General features: G+C 41.4%; 3 protein-coding genes and 2 long non-coding RNA genes across 7 annotated transcripts in view; 2 read left to right on the top strand and 3 right to left on the bottom strand.

The window, feature by feature from the left end:
• The window catches only part of LOC109517246 (uncharacterized), a 12,291-nt gene extending 12,246 nt beyond the window's left edge, over positions 1 to 45 (bottom strand). The window contains exon 1 of the long non-coding RNA XR_002168505.1: positions 16 to 45. This is a non-coding gene — a long non-coding RNA (uncharacterized LOC109517246). The remainder of the gene's footprint in view (positions 1 to 15) is intronic.
• A 62-nt stretch (positions 46 to 107) lies between these two features.
• On the bottom strand, positions 108 to 2,101 carry LOC109517250 (uncharacterized). The gene is made up of 3 exons (XR_002168508.1): positions 2,072 to 2,101; positions 1,353 to 1,710; positions 108 to 145 (listed from the first exon to the last, which is right to left on the bottom strand). It is a non-coding gene; the product is annotated as an uncharacterized LOC109517250 (long non-coding RNA).
• A 4,480-nt stretch (positions 2,102 to 6,581) lies between these two features.
• On the top strand, positions 6,582 to 9,160 carry LOC109517430 (uncharacterized). Its single transcript, XM_019872603.1, has 3 exons — positions 6,582 to 7,674; positions 8,106 to 8,173; positions 8,862 to 9,160. The coding sequence occupies exons 1-3, from the start codon at positions 7,186 to 7,188 to the stop codon at positions 8,959 to 8,961; spliced, it is 657 nt and encodes a 218-aa protein (XP_019728162.1). The 5' UTR covers positions 6,582 to 7,185; the 3' UTR covers positions 8,962 to 9,160.
• A 538-nt stretch (positions 9,161 to 9,698) lies between these two features.
• On the bottom strand, positions 9,699 to 14,747 carry LOC109517429 (kelch domain-containing protein 1). Of its 3 annotated transcripts, none has more exons than XM_019872601.1 (14): positions 14,614 to 14,747; positions 14,232 to 14,352; positions 13,682 to 13,752; positions 12,994 to 13,111; positions 12,646 to 12,758; positions 12,469 to 12,556; positions 12,200 to 12,358; positions 12,050 to 12,108; positions 11,865 to 11,974; positions 11,647 to 11,719; positions 11,472 to 11,556; positions 10,684 to 10,736; positions 10,125 to 10,319; positions 9,699 to 10,084 (listed from the first exon to the last, which is right to left on the bottom strand). In XM_019872601.1, the coding sequence occupies exons 2-13, from the start codon at positions 14,337 to 14,339 to the stop codon at positions 10,169 to 10,171; spliced, it is 1,188 nt and encodes a 395-aa protein (XP_019728160.1). In that variant the 5' UTR covers positions 14,340 to 14,352; positions 14,614 to 14,747; the 3' UTR covers positions 9,699 to 10,084; positions 10,125 to 10,168. The 3 variants fall into 3 exon arrangements, with proteins under 3 accessions (XP_019728160.1, XP_019728161.1, XP_019728159.1); XM_019872602.1 differs by having other exon boundaries at positions 9,699 to 10,078; XM_019872600.1 differs by having other exon boundaries at positions 9,699 to 10,319.
• A 962-nt stretch (positions 14,748 to 15,709) lies between these two features.
• LOC109517392 (uncharacterized) lies at positions 15,710 to 18,542 on the top strand. Its single transcript, XM_019872552.1, has 2 exons — positions 15,710 to 16,522; positions 16,555 to 18,542. Exon 1 carries the CDS (start codon positions 15,884 to 15,886, stop codon positions 16,520 to 16,522), a length of 639 nt encoding a protein of 212 aa, XP_019728111.1. The 5' UTR covers positions 15,710 to 15,883; the 3' UTR covers positions 16,555 to 18,542.
• Positions 18,543 to 23,441: the final 4,899 nt, after the last annotated feature.

Raw genomic sequence — 23,441 nt, 5'->3', positions numbered from 1 at the left:
TTGCGTGTAACTCACGGATGCCTTTCCTCTCAGGTCAACACACCTGTCCCACGTTCTTCTCAAGAGCTGACCACTTCGCCGTCCAGCAACAAGCAGACTGCCATCCAACTTGCAACTTTTTCCTCTGCTTTTGTGATTGTCTACTCTGCAAAAGAAATAAAGCTTGATTACAAAGAACAGTTCAACTCAACTTCATTTTTGAACACATCACCACAATCTAACTTAAAAAAAAAAAAATAATAATAATAAACAAAATCATTTTCAGTTTGTTTCAAAACTTTTTCTGATTTTTTTTCAAAAAATGTTTTCCAAAAATTTTTTCCCTGGATTTTCTTTTTCCAGGCAGAAAAATCCAGGAAAGTGGGTGTGGCCTTGCTGGAATGATGACTGATGATTTGCTGATAGCTGTGAAAGTGGGTGGAGCATGATGATAACATGCTGTGATTGGCGGAAATGGGGCGTGGTTATGCAAATTCAGCGGTCTCTGATTGGTGGGTACTTTGGGCGTGGCTATGCAAATATGGAGCGATCTGACCAGAACTTGGAACATGGGCGTGGTTATGCAAATTATAGCGGGGTTATGCAAATGAGGGGCCTCACCGCAATTGGTGGATGTCAAATTGGGTGTGGTTTGGGGCGGGCATTGCTTCACTTTTTCAAAGTCCCACTTGAGTCTTGAGCTCAGACTTGCACTTGGGTCACATTAGACAGTCTTTTCACTGTTCCCGTCGGTTTCACATGACCAAAAAGCTCGCTTCCTGGAGGTTCGAGTCATGTGGAGACCAACGGGAACAGTGAAAAGACTGTCTGATGTGACTGAAGCGCAAGTCTGAGCTCAAGACTTCAGTCTTTGAAAAGGCTTCGAGTGAGTTGAGGATGGATTTGGTCATGAAAGGCAAAGACTCGAATTCAACTTGAACAATTTATTGGACAGAAAAGCGAACATGACAATGTAAAAGCATTTGACCAGTCAATCTTTGGATTGGATACAACTTTATTGTCAAATGTGTGGGCCAGTTCAAGTTGCACGCACACAAACACCGACGACAGGCCCGAGATGGGAGCGTGTGCTTGACCAGCTCATGCGTGATGTCACTGATATCTCATGACACACCAAGGGGGACATGAGCACGTCCGACTTCTCTCACTGAGACAAAAACTAACTGCCGTGTACTCCACAACAACATGATCACTCTTCTGGTCAAGTTTTTAAATGACATTGAAGTGGGCCAAATTAGTCTTAAAACATATTTCAGAAGTGCTTGATGATGCTTGGGTTGTCTATGTGGAGTTGACACTGTTGTGCAGTACACGAAGCAGAAGACAAGCAGAAGACAGGCGGGCACACTCACCTCCACCTTGTGGTGCAACGTGACATCAGTGACATCAGACATCAAACAGCTCAGTACTCACACGTGTCCAAATGCAGGTTGGCGTCCCTTCCGCATGTCCTCTGAGTGTGGCGGCCGCGCCTTTGGCCCAGTCATTTGACTAACTGGTCAGGCAGAAAAACAAAAGTGGAAAGTCACACACTGTAGTCCATAAAAAAGTTGTTTCTTCTTTTCTTTTTCATTTGTGTCATTATTCGTAAAGTGGCAGACTTTTACTTTCAACCCGTCCATTTCCAAACGTGCCCGCATTCGCAATGCATCTGTTTGAGCGATCCACTCGCGGCTCTCTCCCCACACCTAAAGTACAATGAGCAACCTCCTTTCGAAAAACAAATGAACAAAGTCGCCGGTGCATTTGTGGGAATAGTTTTGAAACAAATCTGCCCCCCCCCCATGTGAAGCCATCACACTTCCACTGCTGATAGCAGCTTTGGTGTGGAAAACATACAAAATAGTATTCAAGTCAAACGCTGTTCACGATTGCTTTTTGATTGACAGCTCAGGTCTACTTGTCGGCGGCGTGCTCGCTCACTGTCCCCTTTGCTGACGTTGTTTTTTTTACGTTGAGTCACAACAACAAAATTAAACGAGCAACGTGTCGTAATAACTCTCCCCAATTGTCTAAACTATACACTCAGAGATAAACTGCGAAGTCAGTTTAAAATGTTAAAATTACTCACTGAGAACAGGGCTTGTGGACAGCGGAAAAACTTTGAACCGGATGTGGTATCATTCTTGTGCTTGTACTTATTCTTCTTCTTGGTGAACATCAAAGTAATGGAGAGTAGATTGTGCATTGTAGCAACATCTGTCCCGTCAGAGAGGGTGTTCTCAAAAGACTGGATAAATTGAAGTATTCCAAGTTGAAGTATTTAGTTTTGTTAACAGCAAATTTAAAATAAAGCAAGGAGTAGCTTATGTTTGTTAAAATAAAGCAAGGAGTAGCCTATGTTTGTTTTGTTCACTGCTGCTGTTGCAGTTAATACTCACTATTTTTGTTAGGATGCAGCATGTTTGATTGTTGTTCGTTGAAGTTTAATTTTGTTGCTTGTTTATTGTTTGGAGCCTTTTTAATGTCCAATAAAATAAGTAAAAAGCCATTTCTTTGCTTGATAATTGTTGCTACTTGCAGTCAGTAGAGTGCAATATTTAGTTCACCAAGTCATTTTTCAAAATGTATGCTAAATTTGTCGTAAATGTTTAAAAGAAAAGCTAAAGTTAAAAGAGCCGTTTGAGAGCCAAAAAGAGCCGGCTCTTTTCACTGAGCCGATCCAAATGAACCGGATCACCGAAAAGATCCGAAAATCCCATCACCAGTGTTGATTGCTGGGCCTTTTTGACAAAGAGGATGACTTTGAGCCATGCTGGTGAGAGTGCGGTTTGGGAGGGACGACCCTGTGTATAATGTTGTCATAAAAACGTACAACAAAAAAAACACCGTACTGGTAGTCTCTGCAGTTTGTGTAAATAAACACAACTATAGGTCACTATAATGAGGAAAAATAGTCATTAGAACCTCGAATAATTATTTTCTGATGTTGATGATGAAACGTATGCCTCTTATAGCCCTTTTTTTTAAATGTAATGACTCTATGGCTGTTTACATGAAACGGACTCCTAATTGAACAAACAGCAGATTATTCGAGTTAAACCCAAATGAAATTAAATTACACTGAGCGATGGCGCCACCTCCTGGTTTCCGATGTCAACACATGGTAGAACGCAATGAATTAGCACCCCCCCCCACCCAACAAAAAAAATAAAAAAATAAAATAAAGCTTGCAGGGGGTCACCGGTTCATGTGCGTGACGTAATTTTCACGTCAGAAGTTTGCATTTATATGTCGTAATGGAGGCGATTAATAAGGATGGCCTGGAAGATAAATAAAGCTGGCACTGACTTATTTTTCCCCATGGATTCATTGCCTGTTGCCGTGGCAACCGTGTCCCGCTTAACATCTCTTTTCCGGGCAGGTCTCTCCATTACGTCTTTAAGTGTCAGTCTTTGTGGGTCCAAATTGTCTGCAATGGAGTATGTTGTTCACACGAGTAGAGTAGTATACTTAAATCCTTCTTTAGTTTAACAGCACATTAGGCAACTGAAAATAATCTGATTTATTTAATTCCAATTCTTCATTAAGAAACAAATAGAGACCCATAAATAGCTGCAATTGACACCCCCCACGTAAAAAAAAAGAGAGATTGCCTGTAGATACCCTAAAATGGCAGCAAATGACAACTTTTACTTATACAGTATCCATGAATTCATTTTACAAATAATAGAGAGCAAGTCAAATTAACTGAGTAAAGCTGACAAGATATATTTAGCTTGATGAAGTTCATCAAACAAATTGGTTAAAGCCCAATTAGATTAGTCCAATAACCTAATATTAGCTGGATGATATCAATGTGATAAAGATGGCAAATTAACTTTCGTGTGATAAAGGTTAATTGAATTAGTTTGACTTGGTTTAGTTAGCCTGAATAGCCTAGTCAGATAAATTTAGCTGCATAACTCCAGCCTTGTTAAATTAGCCTAATTTGAATTGTCAGATAAAGTTAACAGGATAACTTGAGCCTGGGTAGAGTTCCAGATAACATTAACTTTTGTTAGCTTTATTAGGTTAGCCAGATAAATTTGGCCAATGACATTTTGCCTGGTTTGATTAGCCAGACAAAATTTGGTGGAAAACTCTAGGCTGATTGTTAACCTTGTTCGATTAGCCAGTAAAAGTTAGCTAAATAAGGTTTGCTGCGTGTTCAGTCGGTCTAACGCATTTGGTAAAGTTGTTTGAATGTATTGGTTAAAACATGGGCTGAATGCTAAAACATAGCATTTTCCCCATAATGCCACGGACTACTGACTTTACCAATAGATTCGATTGACTTCATCAATACGTTCAAACAACATCGGCCAGTCAAAAGTGTTGACTCCACATTGGCAGTTCGAGACTCAAGAAATCTTGTGGCGCTCTGCCACAATAGTCAGTGTGCCGCGGCCCACAGCCGTATGAAGTTAGCCAGATGAAGTTGGCACGAGCTTGTTGGGCGTCAACCTGGAATAAATTTGACCACAAAGCTGAAGGTCTAATCAAAAAGTTGGAAAAGTCAGACAGATAGAGTAAGCTTCTCATTCCATACAAATAAATCAAATCCAAACAACAGCCTGACTCAGCTAGCCACATGTTAGCCTCTATCTGACCTGTTTACAAAAGCTCTCAAGAGCAGACTATAAATGAATGGTATTGTATAAACACATTTACTGGAGTCCTAATGGAGTACCGCTGCTAACCGAATTTCTCAAAACAATAGTATTTTGGGGCTTCAAATGTCGCCTTTCCTCATCACACCAAACTACAATTTGTGGTAAACACCAAACTGCTTGTCATTTGTGGCATAAAAACAAGTCGCATAGAAATCCATCTGAGTGCTGAATCTTACTTGTGAATGCAACGACTCTTGAGCATACAAGTCTTCTGTGCAGGAAGCAGAGTGAGGCTGCCCCCGCCCCCCCCCAAAAAAAAAGCCCACAGTTATGCAGCGTGCTGGGTTGTGGTGTTCATCTTGTTCCAGAGGCTCCACCCCACTCGTCTGGAAGCTGTTGACTTTTTGTCCAGATGTGCGCCTCATCTCTTTATAATGAGCCACAATCAAACACGGAGGAGTGTAGAAACAACACAACCTCGACCACATAGGAAGCAGCAGACACACGCTGTCAAAATGAAAGTGACATAACAAAGATTTGGCTCGGATTATGGAAGATAATGCTTGTTCAGAGAGGGAGGAAATAGTTAATTCTGTTTTCACCTTAAGAGTCACAACTCGGCCCACCATCACATCTCGAGGGCGCTGCGGCCTCTCTCCACTTTGCTAAGCGTAATTTGCAGCCGACCAACAAAGTTGTCGGGTTGGTGAGGCGGTATCGTGCGTAGTATCGGAGCATTTTTCAAGGAACAGTACAGGCAAGTAGAGACGTATAGTCCCTATATTTAGGTACTATATATTTCTTTAAACGATTTTAGCTATGCGAGAGTGCAAACTATTAGAACCAGCCTCCAACCACAATAAGAATAAATATAACTACTCACTATAACATATTTGGTTGTGTTAGTTACAATTTAGTCCTAAAAGCCAAACAAGTGTGCGAGACCATTCCCACAAGTGACATTTTGGGCCACAATTTCTTTCCTCAAATTGCTTCCCTGTCCACAATTTGGGAACATTTGAAAAGGTTGCGCAGGTGTCTTTGACTTGGTCACGGTCCATAACGCGCACACATGTGCGACAAAACACAGGGGCCCGCTAATGAAACATAGCAAACATCTTTGACTTATAGGGTTTTGGGAGGGGGGTGTGCGGGGGTGGGGGGCTTTATTTGGCCCATCTTATGCCCCCGCTGTGTCCTTTGTATGTGCAAGTGGACCGAACACACACAGCCCCCCCAAAAAAGCTTCATGATGAATCTACTGTCAGTAAGGAATGTTGGTTCTTTCTCTAAATTAAAAAAAAAAAAAAACAAAGCGAGTGGATGGGGCTCCAAACGCCTCACAGTTGACCTCACTAAAGTCTTATTAGCTGAGCACAGGCTGGCGAGGGGCTTCTCTTTGCAGATGATCTGATGCTTTGTAAATCACATCGACTGTTAGAGCGGTGCAGGATGATGTAATGGCCTTGCTTGCTACAGGATAGAGCAGAGGTCCGGAACGGGCCATCTCCGGATACTTTTTTCCAACAAAACCAGACCAATTTTTGCATTATTTTCATGAGGACTTTATTATTACGAGTCTCAAAAAAGTATTTATTCTTCTGTGATTCAAACTTTTTTTTTTGAAAGCTTTGCATCTTTACTCTTGAACAATTGTCACTTGACATTCCCCCCAAGATTGTCTGTATTCTTGTAATATTACAATTTTTATATAGTAAAAAAAATGCATTTTTATTTCTCATAATATTACACGTTTCTATCAAAAAATGACTTTACATTTACAATATTGTGACTTTTTTTTCCTTGGAAGATTTCCACTTTATTCACACACGTTACAACTTCTTGGTTGAAAAATGACTTTTTCCGAATAAAGGAAATTGGCGCAGATTTCAATCAGTGCCACAAATTTTTGGCTGATAAAAAGTCAAAAGATTAAAAGTCTGTGACTTTTTTCTAATCCCAAAATATTTTATCTCTTCTGATTTAAAGGTAGATTTTTCGAGATAAAAGCTGTCATATTCTAAATATGATTTTTCTTTTCTGGATTAAAAAAAGGGTATTTTTCCAAGAAAAAGTCACACTATTAACTTTCACGAGATTGCCAGATTTTTGCTGAAAAATATAGCACTGTTTTCTTGGAATCTCCTTTGTTTTTTTGAAAAGTCAGACTTTATCATGAGGCAATTACGAGTTTTGAAAATATAAGCAAAATTCAATTCCAGTAATATTACGACTTTTATGGCTTCATCCTCGTAGTATTATTTTTATCTCGAAAAAAACGGTAGTTTTTTTTCTTGCTACCAAAAAAAGATGAGAGGGAAAAAAAGCTGGAAAACTCAACGATGAATGTTTGTCCTTTTATGAGAAGGCGGAGTGTTTTTTCCCCCCATGTGCTGCTGTGTCCAAGTCGTGTTACATAACCAAGCCGCCGTTTCACATCCTTATGTGGAGCTCCGTTTGGGTCGTGCGCTCAACAAAGTGACATTAAAGTCCAAACTGAGGCTGACTTGTTACTTTTATATCACATTTCACTTTAACCGCGACACTCGCGGTGACTTGAAGATGACTGAAGTAGACGCTTAACCTCGGGATGGGTAGCGGAACGAGCCGCGTGACGAAAGTTGCACCTGTGGGCTTCGGCGAGGCGAAGCCGGCTAAAAACGTCTCTTCTTCGGTCGCTTCTTCGAAACGAGACGCCTTCGACGCTTTGAGGGTTCACTCCCGCCGCCGAGCCCCGGTGGACTGCCACAGCGCCGGCCACGACTCGGGGCTCTCCGGGGACGACGACGACGACGCGGACGCCGAGCTGGGCGGCTTCGACGAGGCGGGAGCGGCGGTTCGCCCTAAGGGGAAGAAGAACCAGGCGGCGTCCAAGAAGGCATTCATGAGGTGCAGGACGTACGGACTGTGTCACTTCAGGACCGGGGAGGAAGATGAGCAGCAGGAGCAGGGGGCGTCCTCCACCTCCTCCACCCCCTCCTCCACCACCTCCGGCCTCGGTGGGGCACAGGGGCCACATGGCTCCCGGGGAGCAGGCAACAAGAACAGGAGCCATCACGCCTTCGCACCTCCCCCTCAGGTAAGGACTAAGGACGGCTTCCTTTTATGAAGTAGACCCGTACGGTCGAAGTGCTCAAGTTTGGTCCTCGAGAGCCCCCTATGCAGCCTATTTTAGATGTTTCCCTCTTCCAACAGGCCTGATTTAAATGCTGAGGATCGTTACTAGGCCCCGCTTGGGGTTAAAATCAAGGGATGTCATTCATATTTGTCAATTGAGGGAAGGTGAAGCCTTTAGAGACTTTTCCGGAAGTGCCGCTGCATGTCACATTCCAAAACGACTAAAATACACATACTTTTTTTCAAGCCTAACACTTGAGGAAAAGTTGGGCGTTTATCGAATGGAAAAAGAGAAAATGCAATGATGATCCGACGCAGCTCGAAGATCGTGGCACTTAGAATCTAAAAAAACTGAAACCACGTAACACAATTCTGTCTTTGCTTCCTGGTCAGTGTTCTACTCAGGCCTTCTTGACAAGAAGACCAACAGAAGAAGATGGCGCCTTATCCCAAACACAGGCGTAAGTTTAATACTCACGTCACTCGTGTCACTCTCCACTCGATTGCATCCTCCTCGGCTGACACCGACAGCAGTGCCACCGCAAATGGCAAGAGCGCCTGGCTCTTGTTCCCGTCGGTGATGGTCAGAGGATGTCACTGTAAAAAAGGTTCAAACCTTAGGTGGTTTCTCCTCTTCTTTGCTCACCGTGGATAACTCCGTTTCACTTTGGTCACAGAATTTTGTTTTGCTACACTTGTCCTGAAGCAAGTCTGGACATGCGCAGTAAAATGTTGAAATTATCCACTCATGAGAAACACTAGAAACGTTCATGATAGGTTAAGCTTTTTGATTATTTTTCAGCATCATTATCAAGAGCATTTTATTATGAAAATATTTGTACCTTATAATTAAATCCATCTCGTAATTTAAAAAAAAAGTCATTTGTTTAAACGGTCATTACAATTTGACAGTACACAATGAGTATGATCTGTGAAAAAAAAAAAAATCAGCCATCAGTGGTCCAATGTTGGGCCTCAAATATACAGTACACGAAACCACCACGCCCGTGAAAAAACAACCAATCAGAGACAGATAATGTGGCACATGATGTGAAATGCTTTTTTTTTTTTTTTTTTTTTTTTTTTTTTTTTTTGCAGTTACGTGTTACAATGACAAATGTTTTGACTTTTGTTTCTCCTCGTTACCAGCACTTTTGGCCACAGCATGCCCCCGCTCGCCACACCAGTCATCCTGTACGACGGCTCTGAGGAAGAACTGATGGACACCATTGAGAGGGAATTTAGTTGACCCCCTCACCTCTACTTAACGCCAAGTTCATTGTTTGTCGTGTTTTGTTTTGTTTTGTTTTGTTTTTTTGCACAGGCAGACACACACTTAGCCAACTTCTATTGTACCGCTCGCCTTACTGTTGTGTGCTTTTGGAATCGGGAGGCTAGCGTATAACCATTCTGTTGATAATAAACAAAATAATATTTGCGGAGTAGCAGTTGAGGCACATTTTGGATGTGCTGCTAAGGAAATGAAGTTTTGCGGCATGTACGGCATATACGGCAATTGAAGCGCGAGGGATTTTTTTTTTTATCATTATTGAGGCCAAGCGGCTAAAAGGAAGGCGTGTACTGCTCGCCGTTTTTATTTCAGGTTTCCTTCCTGACCACAGTTAAGGCAGCACTTCTCCACCCCTTGAAGAAAGGAATGTGTGCCAAAAAATGCCTCCTAATTGGAGCCATTGCTTCTCTGTTTAGGTTTGAACCATTGGGCTGTGCTGGCACCTAGTGGTGAAAAAAAGAACAGGAAATTTTTGAGAAAATCTATTACATGGAAAAAGTTATTACAAGAATAAAATAACGTGTGAGGACAGGCAGTTTGGTAAATAAATGAATGAATGTTTTGTTAAGCCATACTTCAAGTTAAAACCCTTTTCAAGAAGTGTTACCAGTAAGTCATAATATAGGTTTATTCATGTAATGTTACAAAATTATTTTTGTATTTGAGTATAAATACTTGTTTTATATTCAGTTCACTTTTTTCTTGTATTATTACAACTTTCTTACTGTAGTGACTATTTTCTTCCCCTCATAATAGTAAGCCTTTTTTCCCCATGTAATTCCTGTATTTCCACATCTTTTTTTTTCCTTTAATTCTTCTCTCTTTGCATTGAGCACCTCATTTGCCTCAGCCCTAATTCACAACCGGTGAGTTTCCACCAGAACGCAGATAGTGAGCTTCTTCCAAAAATGTAAAGTGTGACTCGACCATATTTTCACGTGCCATTTAATCATCATCATGACAGCAGGCAGCCAGCACGAGATCATTTCACATTTGTGCAATAATAAAAAATATTATTCCTGACATGTATTTGAACATAAGACAAATTTGCTCTCCCACATTCAAGGTTAAATGTTAAAAATAAATCACAGAACTATATTTCAAAAAAAAAAAAAAAAAAAAAAAAAAAAGCAATCATAATAATAAACTGCATGGTTGTTGGCATTCAGAAAACTTGCGTGTGTTGTTTCTTTGAAGGCCTGTAGAAAGACATTCTCCTCCTCACTGATGCGCACAGTTTGGGAGGAAGAAGTGGAAGCTGCTTTCGGAGCGCGTCATACTCGCGTGCGTTCTTTGCTATGTAGTCCTCGCAAATTCTGTAGGCAGCATAAAAAGCGTCATTTTTCATGTCCATGTAAGGGACGGAATAAAAGATAATATACAGTGAACCTTCGACATTCGTGGGGGGTTAGCGACTGCGCCCTGCCACCAATAGCTAAGCTCTGCAAGTAACGGACGTGCCCCATGAAAAGGGTTTTGAACTACCAACGGATGCCACACGATGGGGGGCAAAAGACCACTGCTGTTTTACTGAAGCAGCCTTTGAGAAGTTGATAAAGTTTGAATGAAATTAAACGGAAATACTTGTGTTGATAGCTGAATGTGTGGGGGAAAAAAAAATCAACCAAGCAATGGCTAAAGTTGACTTTTTTTGCCAATGTAATACATAATATAGTTTACCTGAAGAGTGGGTATGGCGCCATCTGGAAGACGAGTGCATCATTGCAGTGGCCCTGTACACAGCGACAATGGCTTTGCTTTTATTTTCTTTTACGAATCAACATGTTGTTCATGATGGCACAAGTCGGTAGAACCTCAAAGCAGGACTTCTGTCACAGAAAATCCATAGCAGGTTGATCTGAATTTTTATTCCGCAATCCAGGTCCAGAGCAGCGGTGTCATTTCATTTTTATTTCATCCCCGAGGTTAGTGCTTGATGAATTTTACACAAAAACGACAAATGGAAAAGTGTTGAAATTAAAAAAAAAAAAAAAGTGGGTGGAACTACTGGACTGTTTAATCAGATAGCTTTCAAAATGTGAGTGGATTGAATACAACCAAATCGAATCGTTTCACTTTAGAACATAACGAGATGCGTATCACACCATCTTTTCTTTGAGAGAGAAACGTCTCTTTGAAGGAAGCGCCACATTCAGAGTACTCATTCATATGTATGTAAAACGGGAACTAGAAACTCAATTGCATCATAGCCTCTCGACCCAACCATAACGAATTGAATCGGAGTCCCACAGAATGTTCCACTTCGCTTACACCATTTTTTGAAGTGCTTGAAAAAAAAAAAAAATTCATCAGGACAACATTTTTTAAATGACAATTTGCTTTTAACCAGCACTGTTGAAATATATTGTATATTCTTCCTACGAAATGGCAAAAGTAGGAAGTAAGTCAGTAAGATTCAATTACTGACTGACACTTGCCACAAATACTTTCGTATTGTTGGTACTCACAGTGTCAACAAGGAGGATGTAATCACAGCTGCCTCCAAACACGATGACATCAGAGTCCTTGCCTGGACAAGCCGTGTGCCATAACCTTAAAACACAAAAGATGATTTTTTTTTTTCCCAAGCGTAACATTTGTGAATCATGCTCAAAGCAACTCGTAGTGCGCCAAAACTGCTACCTTGGTTTGTTCTTAAAGGGATGCTCCACTTCCCCCCATGTCTTTGTCTCCACATCGAAGACCCACCCGTCACCTGGTAATGCAGCGACAAAAATGAAAAGGAATCACAAAAATGTGGAAAATGCTGCCTTGACTCTCCATTGGTGTTTTCCCCCCAAAATGTTTTGCCTTTTTTTCCTCAAAAAACGTTGATCAGCTGTTACTGTAAAGGTGCTTACTCATAGGTTTGCAGTCCACACTGAGACCTCCAAATAAAAACAAGCTGCTGTCCGACGCCGCTGTGAGCGAATGCCATGACCTGCCCACTGGAACGCTGGACACAGGGACTCTGGACAAAAATCATTTTCACCACGGTGACTTTAAAGGAATCCCCGTTAAAGAGCGACATGTCACAGTGACTCACATTTCTGACCACATCCAAGAGTCAAGGTCCAAGCAGTGAATGTCATTTTTTCGGGTTTCCTGCATTCATGACCAAAAAAAATGAAGCTGTTGGAACACAATCGTGTTTTATCTCCAAGGTAAGACTACTGCTGGAAAAAACGTCTCATACCTTAACTCTCCCGCCACAAATGTAACCTCGATTTCCGAGCATGGCGCAGGCCTGGGCCGCTCGGGGGGCCGGGGCGCGGCCGTGTGTTTGAGGTTGACCCCAACTGGATTGCGTGGGATCAAACATGTGAACCTCGTTGTTCCATCCCCACATGACGCCCTAAAACAAGACACAAGACCAAAAACATCTGAGGAATTCTTAGCTCTGGAAAAACACACACGCAGACACACACATACACACACGTTCATTGAATCTACTCTTGAAATTACCTCCGATATATCATCTACAATGAAGCTCCTGTTTCTTCTGTCCACTTCTGCCACCAATTTGTGACCATATCCTCCAAAGTAGATGATCCTAAAGCACATTTTTAAAAATTAATGCAGGATGGATGCAGACATTAAAATATTGAATGTGAAGAAGTCACATTTCTTCACTGTGCCGACCTTCCTTTGTGAACCCAGCAGGACAGTTTGTCTCGAGGCGACGGTGCGGAACCGACGCGGTGCACGACTTTGGTCCATGCGTAATGATCACCTGACAGCTTCACGCGATAGATCTGTTAACAAGTCACACGATGACTTTATTACCTTCGTCTTTCTGGCTTATTTTAAGGATGGACATACAGCTTTTCAATGATTTTCTTATGAGGTGACAAAATAATGCGATTCCGGTATAATAATAATCACAAAAATAAGTTGTGTGAGTACAAGCACAAAAACCTGGCATTTGCACAGAGGTGTGGAGACTTTTGATAAGTATTTGTGACATTTACTTTGGATTATAAATTTCACCTGATTGGTCTGACCGTTGTCATCACAACCTCCAAATATGTACATGTGACCATTTAGGGAACAGCTGCAGCTCCCTGACATGGAGGGCGGGACTTCGCCTGTCATGTGGAACACCTGCCTTTGAGAAGAGGAAAAAAAATGATGTGGCTGAGTGATTCACTCAATTCATTTTTCACAGCAGTAACAAAACGTGTCAGGTCATAGGGCTGGGCAATCTGGCCTAACAGTCATTATCCCGGTCTTAATTAAATCCCTTTCTGGTAATGGTAGATATCACGATATAAACTTATAAAGTGTAAAAATTTTAATCCAAGCAAAGTTTTAATTGATTAAAAAATTAAGAAAGTTTAAGATGTCCATCATGTTACAGTTGCCTATGATGGTATTAGATTGAAAATTAAAGTTTCCGATGAACACTTGGGCCTACTATGCTACTGTAGTTTAATGTCGGTCACAGTGATACTTTGACAGCAGAGTATTTTCTTGGGGGTGGTACTTGACGTAAAAAGTTTGAAAACCACTCTAGCTGCATGACAATCCAGAAGGTTAAATGAAAACATTGAGTTCTGCTTTAATGAAGGCGTTATATTATCGTTTGACTCTAGAACAATATTTTGAAACTACAACTTGGAATTCAAAGGACTGTGTTTGAATTGAGAGTTCCACAATACAGATGTAACATTCTTACCATGCGCCTTGTACCAGGTCATACACCCAGAATTCATCACTGGGGAGGAACACTTCATCGTCATCAAGAGACTGTGGAGAACAGCATGACTTAGTGACATCAAGTGAGCATGAGTTCATATCAAATGACAGAAAATGAACAAAACTTTGTGATGTGCGTGAATGTGTTTTCATGCATTTTATTTAAAGGAGACATTATATTGACTATTTCAAAGTTTGCCGGTATTTTAATAACATGTCTGACGTGCTAGTGTCAAAACAGCCCAAATATCAAGAATTACAGCATACTCCACACCTTCAAGTCGTTCACTCTGCTTATCTGAACTCAAAATGTTTCTCTTTGCTCTCTGTATTTTTTTAATGCTTGTGTCTTGTCCAGGGAAGCCAAGATGTCAACTTCATATTACACTTGGTTTTATAAATATTTGTTAATACAATAGTAATTGTGGAATTATTAGATAGCGTATGTGCGGCGAACTGTTGACAAAAGAAAAAAGAAAAGAATAATTCCCCTGAGGAAAGTGCGTATTGTAACCTGCCCCTCGAGTTACCATGTAGCCGCCCCACACGTACAGCAGGTCGCCCTCCACCACCGCCGTATGTCCGCTGCGTTCTCGCGCCACGAGTTCCAAGCGGCTCTCGAACAACGATGATTCCATGACAGCCAGGTGGCTAAATATAAACAGCAACCATGAGTCAAACAAAAATCTTATCCAAAGCGGGGGGGGGGGGAAACTATGCTGCAGTTGAGTGACGGCAAAACGAACAAATACACCTCCATCTTGTCATGCCGCTAAAGTTCGTCTGTATACAGACCCCAACAAGACAAATGGCTAACATCGTAAAAAGAACGTTTACGACGAAATAACAACAGTTACCCCGAGCAGGTTTTAACAATAAAATAATTAAAACAAAGCTAATAGATCATTTTACCGTTTATTCTCATGTTATTGAAGCCGGAATGTCTCGAAGACGTAACATAACATTGCCTTCTGTAGTCCCGGACACACCATCTGAATAACAACCTCAAAATATACGCAATATCCGGTGCAATTCTTATTCAAAATAAGACATCCGTGCGCTTATTTTCTCAATAAAATGTCGGAAATGGCGCACATGCGCGAAATACTGGAAAGTGGTTCATACAATAAAATACAATACAATACAATAAATCCTGATTTATATATTTAAATACTGGATTAGGAGTTGAATTCCTTCCATGTGGGCACATGCCCACTAAAAACAAATAGTAGAGATCAACGTAATCCGTAACAGAGAGAGGAGATAATAAACCACGCATCTTTAATCACACTTTTTCTTTTAAAGTAAGGCAAAAAAACAAAATATAAGAGTGAATCATGCCTAATGCACAGTATATATGTTTTTTGTGAGCACATACATACAGTTTGGCATGCATCTGGAGGTAAAGCGGTTGCTTGTGTGCCGGATATTTGCCAGTGATGATTCCACATGTAGGATTAGTTTGGTGCAAGTGGTTATCTTGCGTAACCAAACAAATCTTCCTTCTGTAAAAGGCATTATTACACCATATATACGAACAGCGGTTATGTTACTTCATCCCTTGTAATTTGGTAAAAGCCGCTTTTAAACATTGCTGTAGACCTCAATTACTCTATCTGGTTGTCAGTGTGTTACGTGGTTATTTTAGAATGTTGTTTGACATACTTGGAATATATTGTTGCTGTTGTGCGATTTTAAATATATTTATGTAAGTGGCAAAGCAATGTTAGCCGTTGGTGAATACTGCAGATATGATAAACTAATAACATTAAATTAACAAGATAGAGAAAGGTGCCAGTCACTTTAATGTCACCAATAGGCAGATTAACTATGATGATCTGTTCTTAACATGTGAGCTGTCGAGATTTCAATTTTGATACTATTTCTCTCATTGCAGTAAAATTAACTGTTCGGTGCAATGAAATCAGTTTATAGCTGCTCTGTCAAATAAATATTTTTAAATATATGCTGTATACAAAACATACACAGGTCATTAATAAATAAATTCAAATGAAATCTCTTACAGAAAAACTGCCTGGTAAGAGGAAAGCAGCAGCACAGAGGCCGGCCAGCCAATCAGGAGCCAGTAGGCTAAGTGAGGCCCCAGCCAATCGGCTGCAAGGAGGCTCCTCGCCCTCCCCTCCGTGAGATGAGACAGACTCCCATCCGTCATCACTGATGAATGGAGCCGCACCAGGGACACATCGTAATCGGAGGCGACCCGCAAGCGGCCATGAAAGGACGACAAAGAAACCCCCAGGATGAAGACCACGCCGAGGACATCCTACAGCTCCGTCCACACTCGCCTCCATCCTCCTCCTCTTCATCTCACTCCCCTCTATCGGCCATGCCAGCTTCGGCGTCCGCCCTCCTGGCTCTGGCCTCCCCAGCCACCCGTCGCTCCATCTCCATGGGCGACTTCCGGAGGGTGACGGGCGCCATGCTCGCCGCTTCCGAGCCGACGTCTGCCTCGGCCACGGCGCCGTCCTCCAAACTGGTGACGCCGAGCTCCAGCATGGAGTTCGAAGCGGCTCGCCGGCGCCTCCTGGAGGTGGAGGAGCGCCAGCGGGTCGTACGGGAGATGGAGCGGCGATTGGAGGAGCTCCGGGAGGTGTTTGTACGCTCCGAGCAGGAGGTGGTTCTGCATGGGGAGCGGCTGGCCCGGATGTCGAGCACATCCCAGCAAAGCGAAATCTACGTGGCCGAGGGCAGCCAGCGTCTGAAGAAGGGACTCAAGTTCAAGAAGCATCGGCCCACCATCGCGTTCTCCTCCATGCTGGGACTCCGAACGTGCCTGCCTTGGCCTGTGAAGCTCAAGTAAGGCAGAAGAACATGAACCGTCTTCCACCATCTGCGCGTATGCTTGTTTGCTCTTGTATCCTGAGGCTGGTCCTTCGGGTGTTTGGAGTGCCTGCACAAAGGAGCTCAGGAGTCAATCAATCCAAGTGATGCTCTTCCTCGTTGTCATGGAAACCTTGCTGCTTTCTTTTTCAACACTGACGCCAGAATGGGAAGAGACTGCATGGTGCTGCATGGATGAGTCACGTATGATGAGATTCACAACGGCTGAGTGTACAGTGAACCCCTGGTTATCTGTTTATATTCCATGTGTTTTATTTATGTTCCAGATCCACCCGAGATAGGTGAAAAAACACAATGAAGAGCAACCATATAAAAATAACTTTCAGATTAAAATAATTTCTCCCCTCCCACGCGCTTTAACATATTTAAACTCATTAAAACGCACTTCTGAAAGTATTACAACACAGTGTAAATAAGAATTAAACATGAGCAGTACGATGTTTTCGATCTAACATGCACACTTGTCTCACATACAGGCTAATAGAATTTAGCATAGATATTCCGGTAATTATACCGTAGCCCTTCAAACAGTCCAACTTTATCACACATGGAGCTACATCACATACAACATCAAAACGAATTCAGCATTTTATTTAACACTAAAAACCAGGGACCCCACGCAATTCGCAGGAGACAGGATCCAGGCCGGAACATGAATCACGAAAATCAGTTTATACTTAATGCCCCTTGAAATGTATTGAAATTTTTAATTTAAGAAGTTGATAAACCGCCAACCTGTCTCCCACGAAAAATGGAGCTTGCACTCCCCAAAATAATATTTTGGAAAAATATCAACAAACAGGTGAATCCAAAGCATAAATAATGTGTAACAAATGTTACTAGCTTAATGCTAAAGTACTAAACTATCATAATTTGTGCGGTTTAAACACACAAGGTGCAGCATGACCACACAACAAAGTAGCCGACAATATTACTCACACGCATATAATATATTCTTTGCGCTTAGTAGGAGACCTTCTCTGCTTCTTCTTCTCTTGGACACTTGATGACCAGGGCCCTAATCAATGACCCCCCTCCGACCCTCCTGACCTCCACCCCTTTGCACAGCCCTGACTGTGATATAACGGGGGTTCACTGTATTGGAAAAACGCAAACTCGAGACATCTTTAGAATAGGACCTAGCAACAGAGACAAAAGATGTGCCTTGACGTCTCTGTGATTCATCACTTTGGAGGAGGAGGAGAAGATGCGACACGAGCAGGTGATGACTCCACCTGTGGCCTCCAGTCTCCATGACGACCACTGTTTGCTCTTCGCTTGTCTCCACACAGCTACACGGAATGTATCCGACCGGGCGGCAGGCAAGGGATGCTTCGATTGAAAACAAACACGCTTTGGATGTCAAAGGCGACACATGCGCAATTTAGATGACTGCAGACGCTACCGGAATGTCCCCATCGTACTTGTGTCAGCCATTTCAAAATCATAATTTGTTTCATTTCAAACATCAAGCGGAAATTTTTAGCTTCAACTCGGCTGGGAGTGTTAGTGCAGTTTCACGTTTGTGATTTGTGTGCTTCACTCAGATGTATCGACACTTAAAAGTCAGAACATTAGTTACGCCATCTCATGAGATCCAATGCAACAGCTGTATTGACACTCATATATATTTATACATACACGGTGTCCATAAAATGTAATCATTTCAGAAGCTGAACTGTGAATACACTTTGCGGACACCCTGTATTATGAAATGAATACTCCATTTTGATCTCGCCATTAACGTTGCAGGTGTACCTAAAGTTGTGGCCGGCGAGTGTGCACACGAAGCAGAGCGGATGCGCCGGGGACGTCTATTCCTGGCATTCGAAGGTCAATGCAGAGCAGGCTCTCAGCTCAGCTTTCAGGAGAATTCTAGATGCGGGCTGGGCAAGTGCATAAGCGGGAAACTGGACGGTGTTAAGAGCATCAATACTTTAGTAGAGTCGTTCACTGCAAAGGGTTATGTTAGAGGTGAACGTGTGTGTTGAAAATGTCAGGAATGGCGCATTCGAAAGGTGTTTTCACACGTGGTTCAATTTAGCATATGAATTAACTCTGAATGATCAGTCAGCATCTTCTGTGCATATGTGAACACTCAAACCGGATTGAAGCAAACCGATTTGATATCGGCAAATGTCTCAACCCGGTTCTGCTCCAACTCCACAGTGCAGTTAAAAGTGAACAAACAGCAGTCCAGGTTTCGTTTGCTTTGTAGTGTTATCAGACCAAGTTGGATCAGAAATAGAACTGGTTCCTCTTTCAAAAGAATTTTTAGTGGAAACTGCTCTCAGTTATGTTTGCTTCAAGTCCTCACAGTGGAGTTGTATGGGCAACGTAAACACAATTTGGTCTGTTTATTTCGCTTTGTGCTGCCGTGGATCCAATCAGACCTGGAATGAATATGAAAGATTACTAGTTTCTCTTTCAAAACTTGCTATGTGAACTCTTTCTAGTCTTGAAGTTGTTAGCTTTCTCTATTGCGTTTAGCTGGACAGTCCAAAAGGGCTTAGACCACTTTGAAGTGAACCAAACTGGTCTTCATTTGATTTGCTTGAAATTCTGAGAGAGGTTTGTGTAATCCAATTTGGTCTGGGTTTTCTGGACTTCATATTGACTTACGCCATCAGAACCTAAGTCAGCATTTTTCGCACCACTGTAAATGGTTCCAAAATGATCCAGACCACTTTGAAACAAACCAAATCAATCCGCTTCAAGTCATCAGCATAGTTTGTACAACGTGTGGGCAATGTGAACAGAAAGCGGTCAAGGTTCACTTCAGTTTGTATTGGCATCAGATGTGAACTGGACAACAATGAGAACCGGTTTCTCTTTCAAAAGAACTTTTAATGTGACTGCAAAGAGAACTCCGTCTAGTCCCTTGGAGTCTTGAACTATTCGTTGGCATTATTTGCACCCAAGTGAAACTGACTCAAACCACTTTAAAGCAAACCAAACTGGTCTCAATCTTGATTTAAATCCAATCCTCAGCGCAGTGCGAACACAAAGTGGTTCATTTCACTTTTTATTACCATCACACCTTAAATGGACCACAAAGTCCTCGAATGTAAACACAAGTAGACCTGAATGCTTTTTCTCTTGATTCGCTTTCACATCGAACAGACTGATTTGTTTTAAAGGGCCTACACGGTGGCAAAAACGTAATATTCACGTAACAGAGTCGGAAAGGAGAACGGAAATTTAGTTTTTCCTTATCAACTCTTCAAAGGGCTCGAAGGACTGTGATACGAGAACACGTTCGAGGAGGGCGGAGACGACCTGGTTCTCGTCTGTCACATGAACGATAGCCATAACGAACTTATGATTGACTAAGTCTCGATTAGCATTCCACTTTGCCAAGGGAGCGTCTGCTTGCCGGCTCTGTGCTACCAAACAACAAGCGCTTATTATGATTAGTGAAGAGCTAACGCAGGATTAGGCCTTAATGTGTGTGTCGTTACGGTCCTGTATGTATAGCCTATAGAAATCGCGTTCTACATCTGGCCTCTATCGCTTCTCATATGCCTTATGCAATGTCGGTGCATTGGCAATGATAACTGCTGACAAAGTAGACACATTTCGAAGGGGTGAAACATCCAAATAGGACACTAGACAACAACACTGTTTGTTTCCTCAAGTTTTAGGACTACATTTCCCAAAGAGCTCGAGAATGAATGTACTGTACTCTTTTAATATTTCAGAAATGGTTTTTTTTCCCCCTGTGAGAAAATACAGTACTGTATATGATTTGGGGTTTCATATTTTTTATTTGGACCTCTGGTTGGCAAGATGCTGTCATATTGGGAGAACAACAATGCAGAAAAGATTATTCCGTTTTTTGAATTAATGCATAATTGTTGACTTTAACTGAGATTGTCACATGAGCTGTTTTCGCATAATTCTTTCACTTTTTCAACAAAAAAATGTGACTCAAAAAGTAAGTTTAATAAAATCATTTGTGGGAGATTGGTTTAATTTTAAAAACAAATCTATATATACATGCGAAATTTAAAAATCTAGAGTTGAGAAAAAAATTCTAAATATACACCAGGGCTGAACAATTTTGAAAACTAATCTCATTGTGATTTACTTACAATTTTCAACCTCCTCTTCCCATGTATTTTTTTCCCCACAAACACAAGCCATACATATTGTATTACAATATCGATTTATTTTACATAAGCATTGTGGTCTTATAGGTTGGACTTAAGCTAAAATAAAGGCAAATGAACTATGAATTATTATGAAAGACAGTTTGAATTCAATTAATTGTTCAGCCCTACTCCTGACACAAAATTTGGGCATACAAAGGTCCAACTGTATTTATGAATTTGCATTTTAATGTACTTTCTTGATATTTTGTATCGCTATGTGATTGGTGCACCTTTAAGTTGTGGTATATTAAGTACTGATTTCCTTTTTTATTTTTTTTAAATCACAATTTGCTGTATATGATTGAATGTTTTGCTCTCAACTGACCCTCGCGGCGGTTGTACATTTGTTCATGTACATTTCAACTATTTGGAGCCTTACTGCCACGCTTTCCGAATGGAATCAACCTTTATCACTTTTGAAAACAAGCTTTCTACGGCACAGTGCAAAGACTGAATGTTGTTTCGTTTTCTGCTCACTTTCGCTGAATTTCGTGTCATGTTGAAAGTCAAATACTCTTTGACTATTTAAGCTCAGCGCCGCAATGTACAAGACTAAAAGGAAACGTTGTTAGGATTAAACTGGCTTCATGATTAAAAATGTTACATAAGATTCCAAGCTTTTTTTTTCCTGCGAATTCCTAATTGTTTGGATTTACTGCCAGCTTTTAACGCTACATGTGTATATATTTTAATCATCACTTTGCATTTGATTAACAGCCGTCGGGTCTTTGAGATGCTCTTGAGGTTGAAATGTATTGAAAAATCCAAATTAGATAACTGTGCTTTTTTTTAACTGGAAATGAGTGCGATCCACTTTTGATTTAGCACTCATTTTTGTGAGACAGGATTTATGGATTTACATTAAGATGAATGTTTTTGGCTTTGCTAACTTAATGGAAGCATTAAGGTTACATCTCTGGGTACACGTAAAGAGAACCTTTTCGTTTCCATTTCAATGTTACACAATACAGATGGCTTCTAGACAGACGCTAATAACATATTCAGGGCACACTTAAATAAAATTCAGAGATACAATCATTCTCGCTTTTCGCAGATTAGCGCGGCATCCAGCGCTGTGTTGTGCACACATTAATGGCATAAATCCATACAGGGCTTAGGGGCCGTGCGTATTGGCTTCGAAGCCGCTGTTATTATTCGGCTTTGTTACATAAGTGACAGGTTGGAATGTCATGGTGCTGGACACCGGGCCGCAGCTGCCAAGAGACAGCCGTGCTCGGAAAGGAGGTTACAGAGGCATGATGGGAATATTAACAAGGCAACCGCAGCTGTCAAATTGCACAAACGCGTTGGATTCGGGAGCGTTTGTCTATGCTTGTAGGAGCAATTATACGTTGGAATTAATTTCCGTAATTAACAAAAGGGGATAGCTTCGTCACGGTGTAGCTGTGGTCAGATGTTTGTAGACATTGGGGACAACGTGGGGACTTATAAAAGAAAAAAAAAACGATCCAGCAACTGCATTTTAAGATTCTCATTTCGTCAACTCTCTTCAAAGTGAGCCATGGAGAGGCTAATTGTTAATATTGTACTTTGGGAGGGTGAAGTGGGCATAAGTAGAGATGTCCACATAAGGTGTGATTGCTGCGGGTTTGTTTTGGTTTCTTTTTGACTTTTTTAGCGACGAATGTGCAATGATTTACAACATAAAAATTGTGTCTGGTTCCTCTGCTGACTGCCACCAAGACATGTGACTAGGAAGGTGGGGTGTGCTTAAATTGCTGACCAGAGAGGAAGGTAGTTAGTTATTTCCCGATTTATCCAAAACAAATTGATGAATTCCAAAATAGAAGGTAGTATCTAGTTCTTGATTAAAAAAAAATACGTAATTTGTGAGTGAAAAATGAGACATCCTCGTTGGACTGTTCCTTTAAGCTGTTACCCCTGAGATTCGACCCCTGCTAAGTGGAACAGAACGGATAGAAAATGTGCTTCATGTTGTGATTTACGTAATAAAGCAATAGAATCAAGCTTTTATAGAAATGTAATTTAACGTTCCCCACTGCAGCTACGGGCCCAGAAGTTGTGTTTATTTTATTCAGAGCCTTATGCAACGCTCACAGGGAAAAGAGAAATGCTTTGTTTTGAACCCATGCAGCCAGCGCCGGCCGCACTGAATAATTGAATCGATTTGTGCATGTGCTGAGCGAAAAGAAGCACTTAGCAGCTTTGTTCTCCTTGCGGTTCTGCTCTACTTGCGTCTGGTAAGTGACGACGACGGCCTCCTTGCACTCCACGCTCACCTGCACTCAGAAATCACACCATTACAAAAAAATGAATGACACTATTAGAGATATAAACAATTAACTCTCAACTATTTCCTCATACAGTGTGAACATGTACCTAAGAAAATGTCCAGTATGCAAGTGTGTGAAGCTTAAGTAGACACATCAAATGTGCATGATTGACAACAAATGTAAATTTGAGTACTAACACTCTACATGCAAGTGTGTCTAATATTGTGGCCGCTGAGGGGAAAAATATTCACTCACAGACACACCATTGACATTTTAGACAATTATATACATCAATTAGCATGTACAGTAATCCCCATGACATGAGTTACAAGTTTTTTTCAGTTATATGTCCATATAAAAAAAAAATCCGAAATACCAGGCGCTAGTTACAATATGTACAGCAAGTGCAATTGTGTGTCCGTGATGTGCACACACTTACAGTAACTCTTTTCACGCATCACTCATATCA

The sequence above is a fragment of the Hippocampus comes genome, unplaced genomic scaffold, assembly GCF_001891065.2.
Source record: "Hippocampus comes isolate QL1 unplaced genomic scaffold, H_comes_QL1_v1.1 scaffold92, whole genome shotgun sequence".
NCBI classification, from domain to species: domain Eukaryota; kingdom Metazoa; phylum Chordata; class Actinopteri; order Syngnathiformes; family Syngnathidae; genus Hippocampus; species Hippocampus comes.
Note: the sequence above shows the minus strand (reverse complement) of the source record. Positions and strands in the feature narration are given on the sequence as shown.

What these genes read in the sequence shown, in the direction of transcription:
- LOC109517430 (XM_019872603.1), top strand. Translation starts at nt 7,186, where the DNA reads ATGGGTAGCGGAACGAGCCGCGTGACGAAAGTTGCACCTGTGGGCTTC. An exon ending in CCTTCGCACCTCCCCCTCAG is followed by an intron (nt 7,675 to 8,105) that starts GTAAGGACTAAG and finishes CTTCCTGGTCAG; the next exon opens with TGTTCTACTCAGGCCTTCTT. An exon ending in GCCTTATCCCAAACACAGGC is followed by an intron (nt 8,174 to 8,861) that starts GTAAGTTTAATA and finishes CCTCGTTACCAG; the next exon opens with CACTTTTGGCCACAGCATGC.
- LOC109517429 (XM_019872600.1), bottom strand. Translation starts at nt 14,339, where the DNA reads ATGGAATCATCGTTGTTCGAGAGCCGCTTGGAACTCGTGGCGCGAGAA. An exon ending in GACCTGGTACAAGGCGCATG is followed by an intron (nt 13,112 to 13,681) that starts GTAAGAATGTTA and finishes CTCTTCTCAAAG; the next exon opens with GCAGGTGTTCCACATGACAG. An exon ending in TCTTGGATGTGGTCAGAAAT is followed by an intron (nt 11,975 to 12,049) that starts GTGAGTCACTGT and finishes ATTTTTGTCCAG; the next exon opens with AGTCCCTGTGTCCAGCGTTC.
- LOC109517392 (XM_019872552.1), top strand. Translation starts at nt 15,884, where the DNA reads ATGGAGCCGCACCAGGGACACATCGTAATCGGAGGCGACCCGCAAGCG.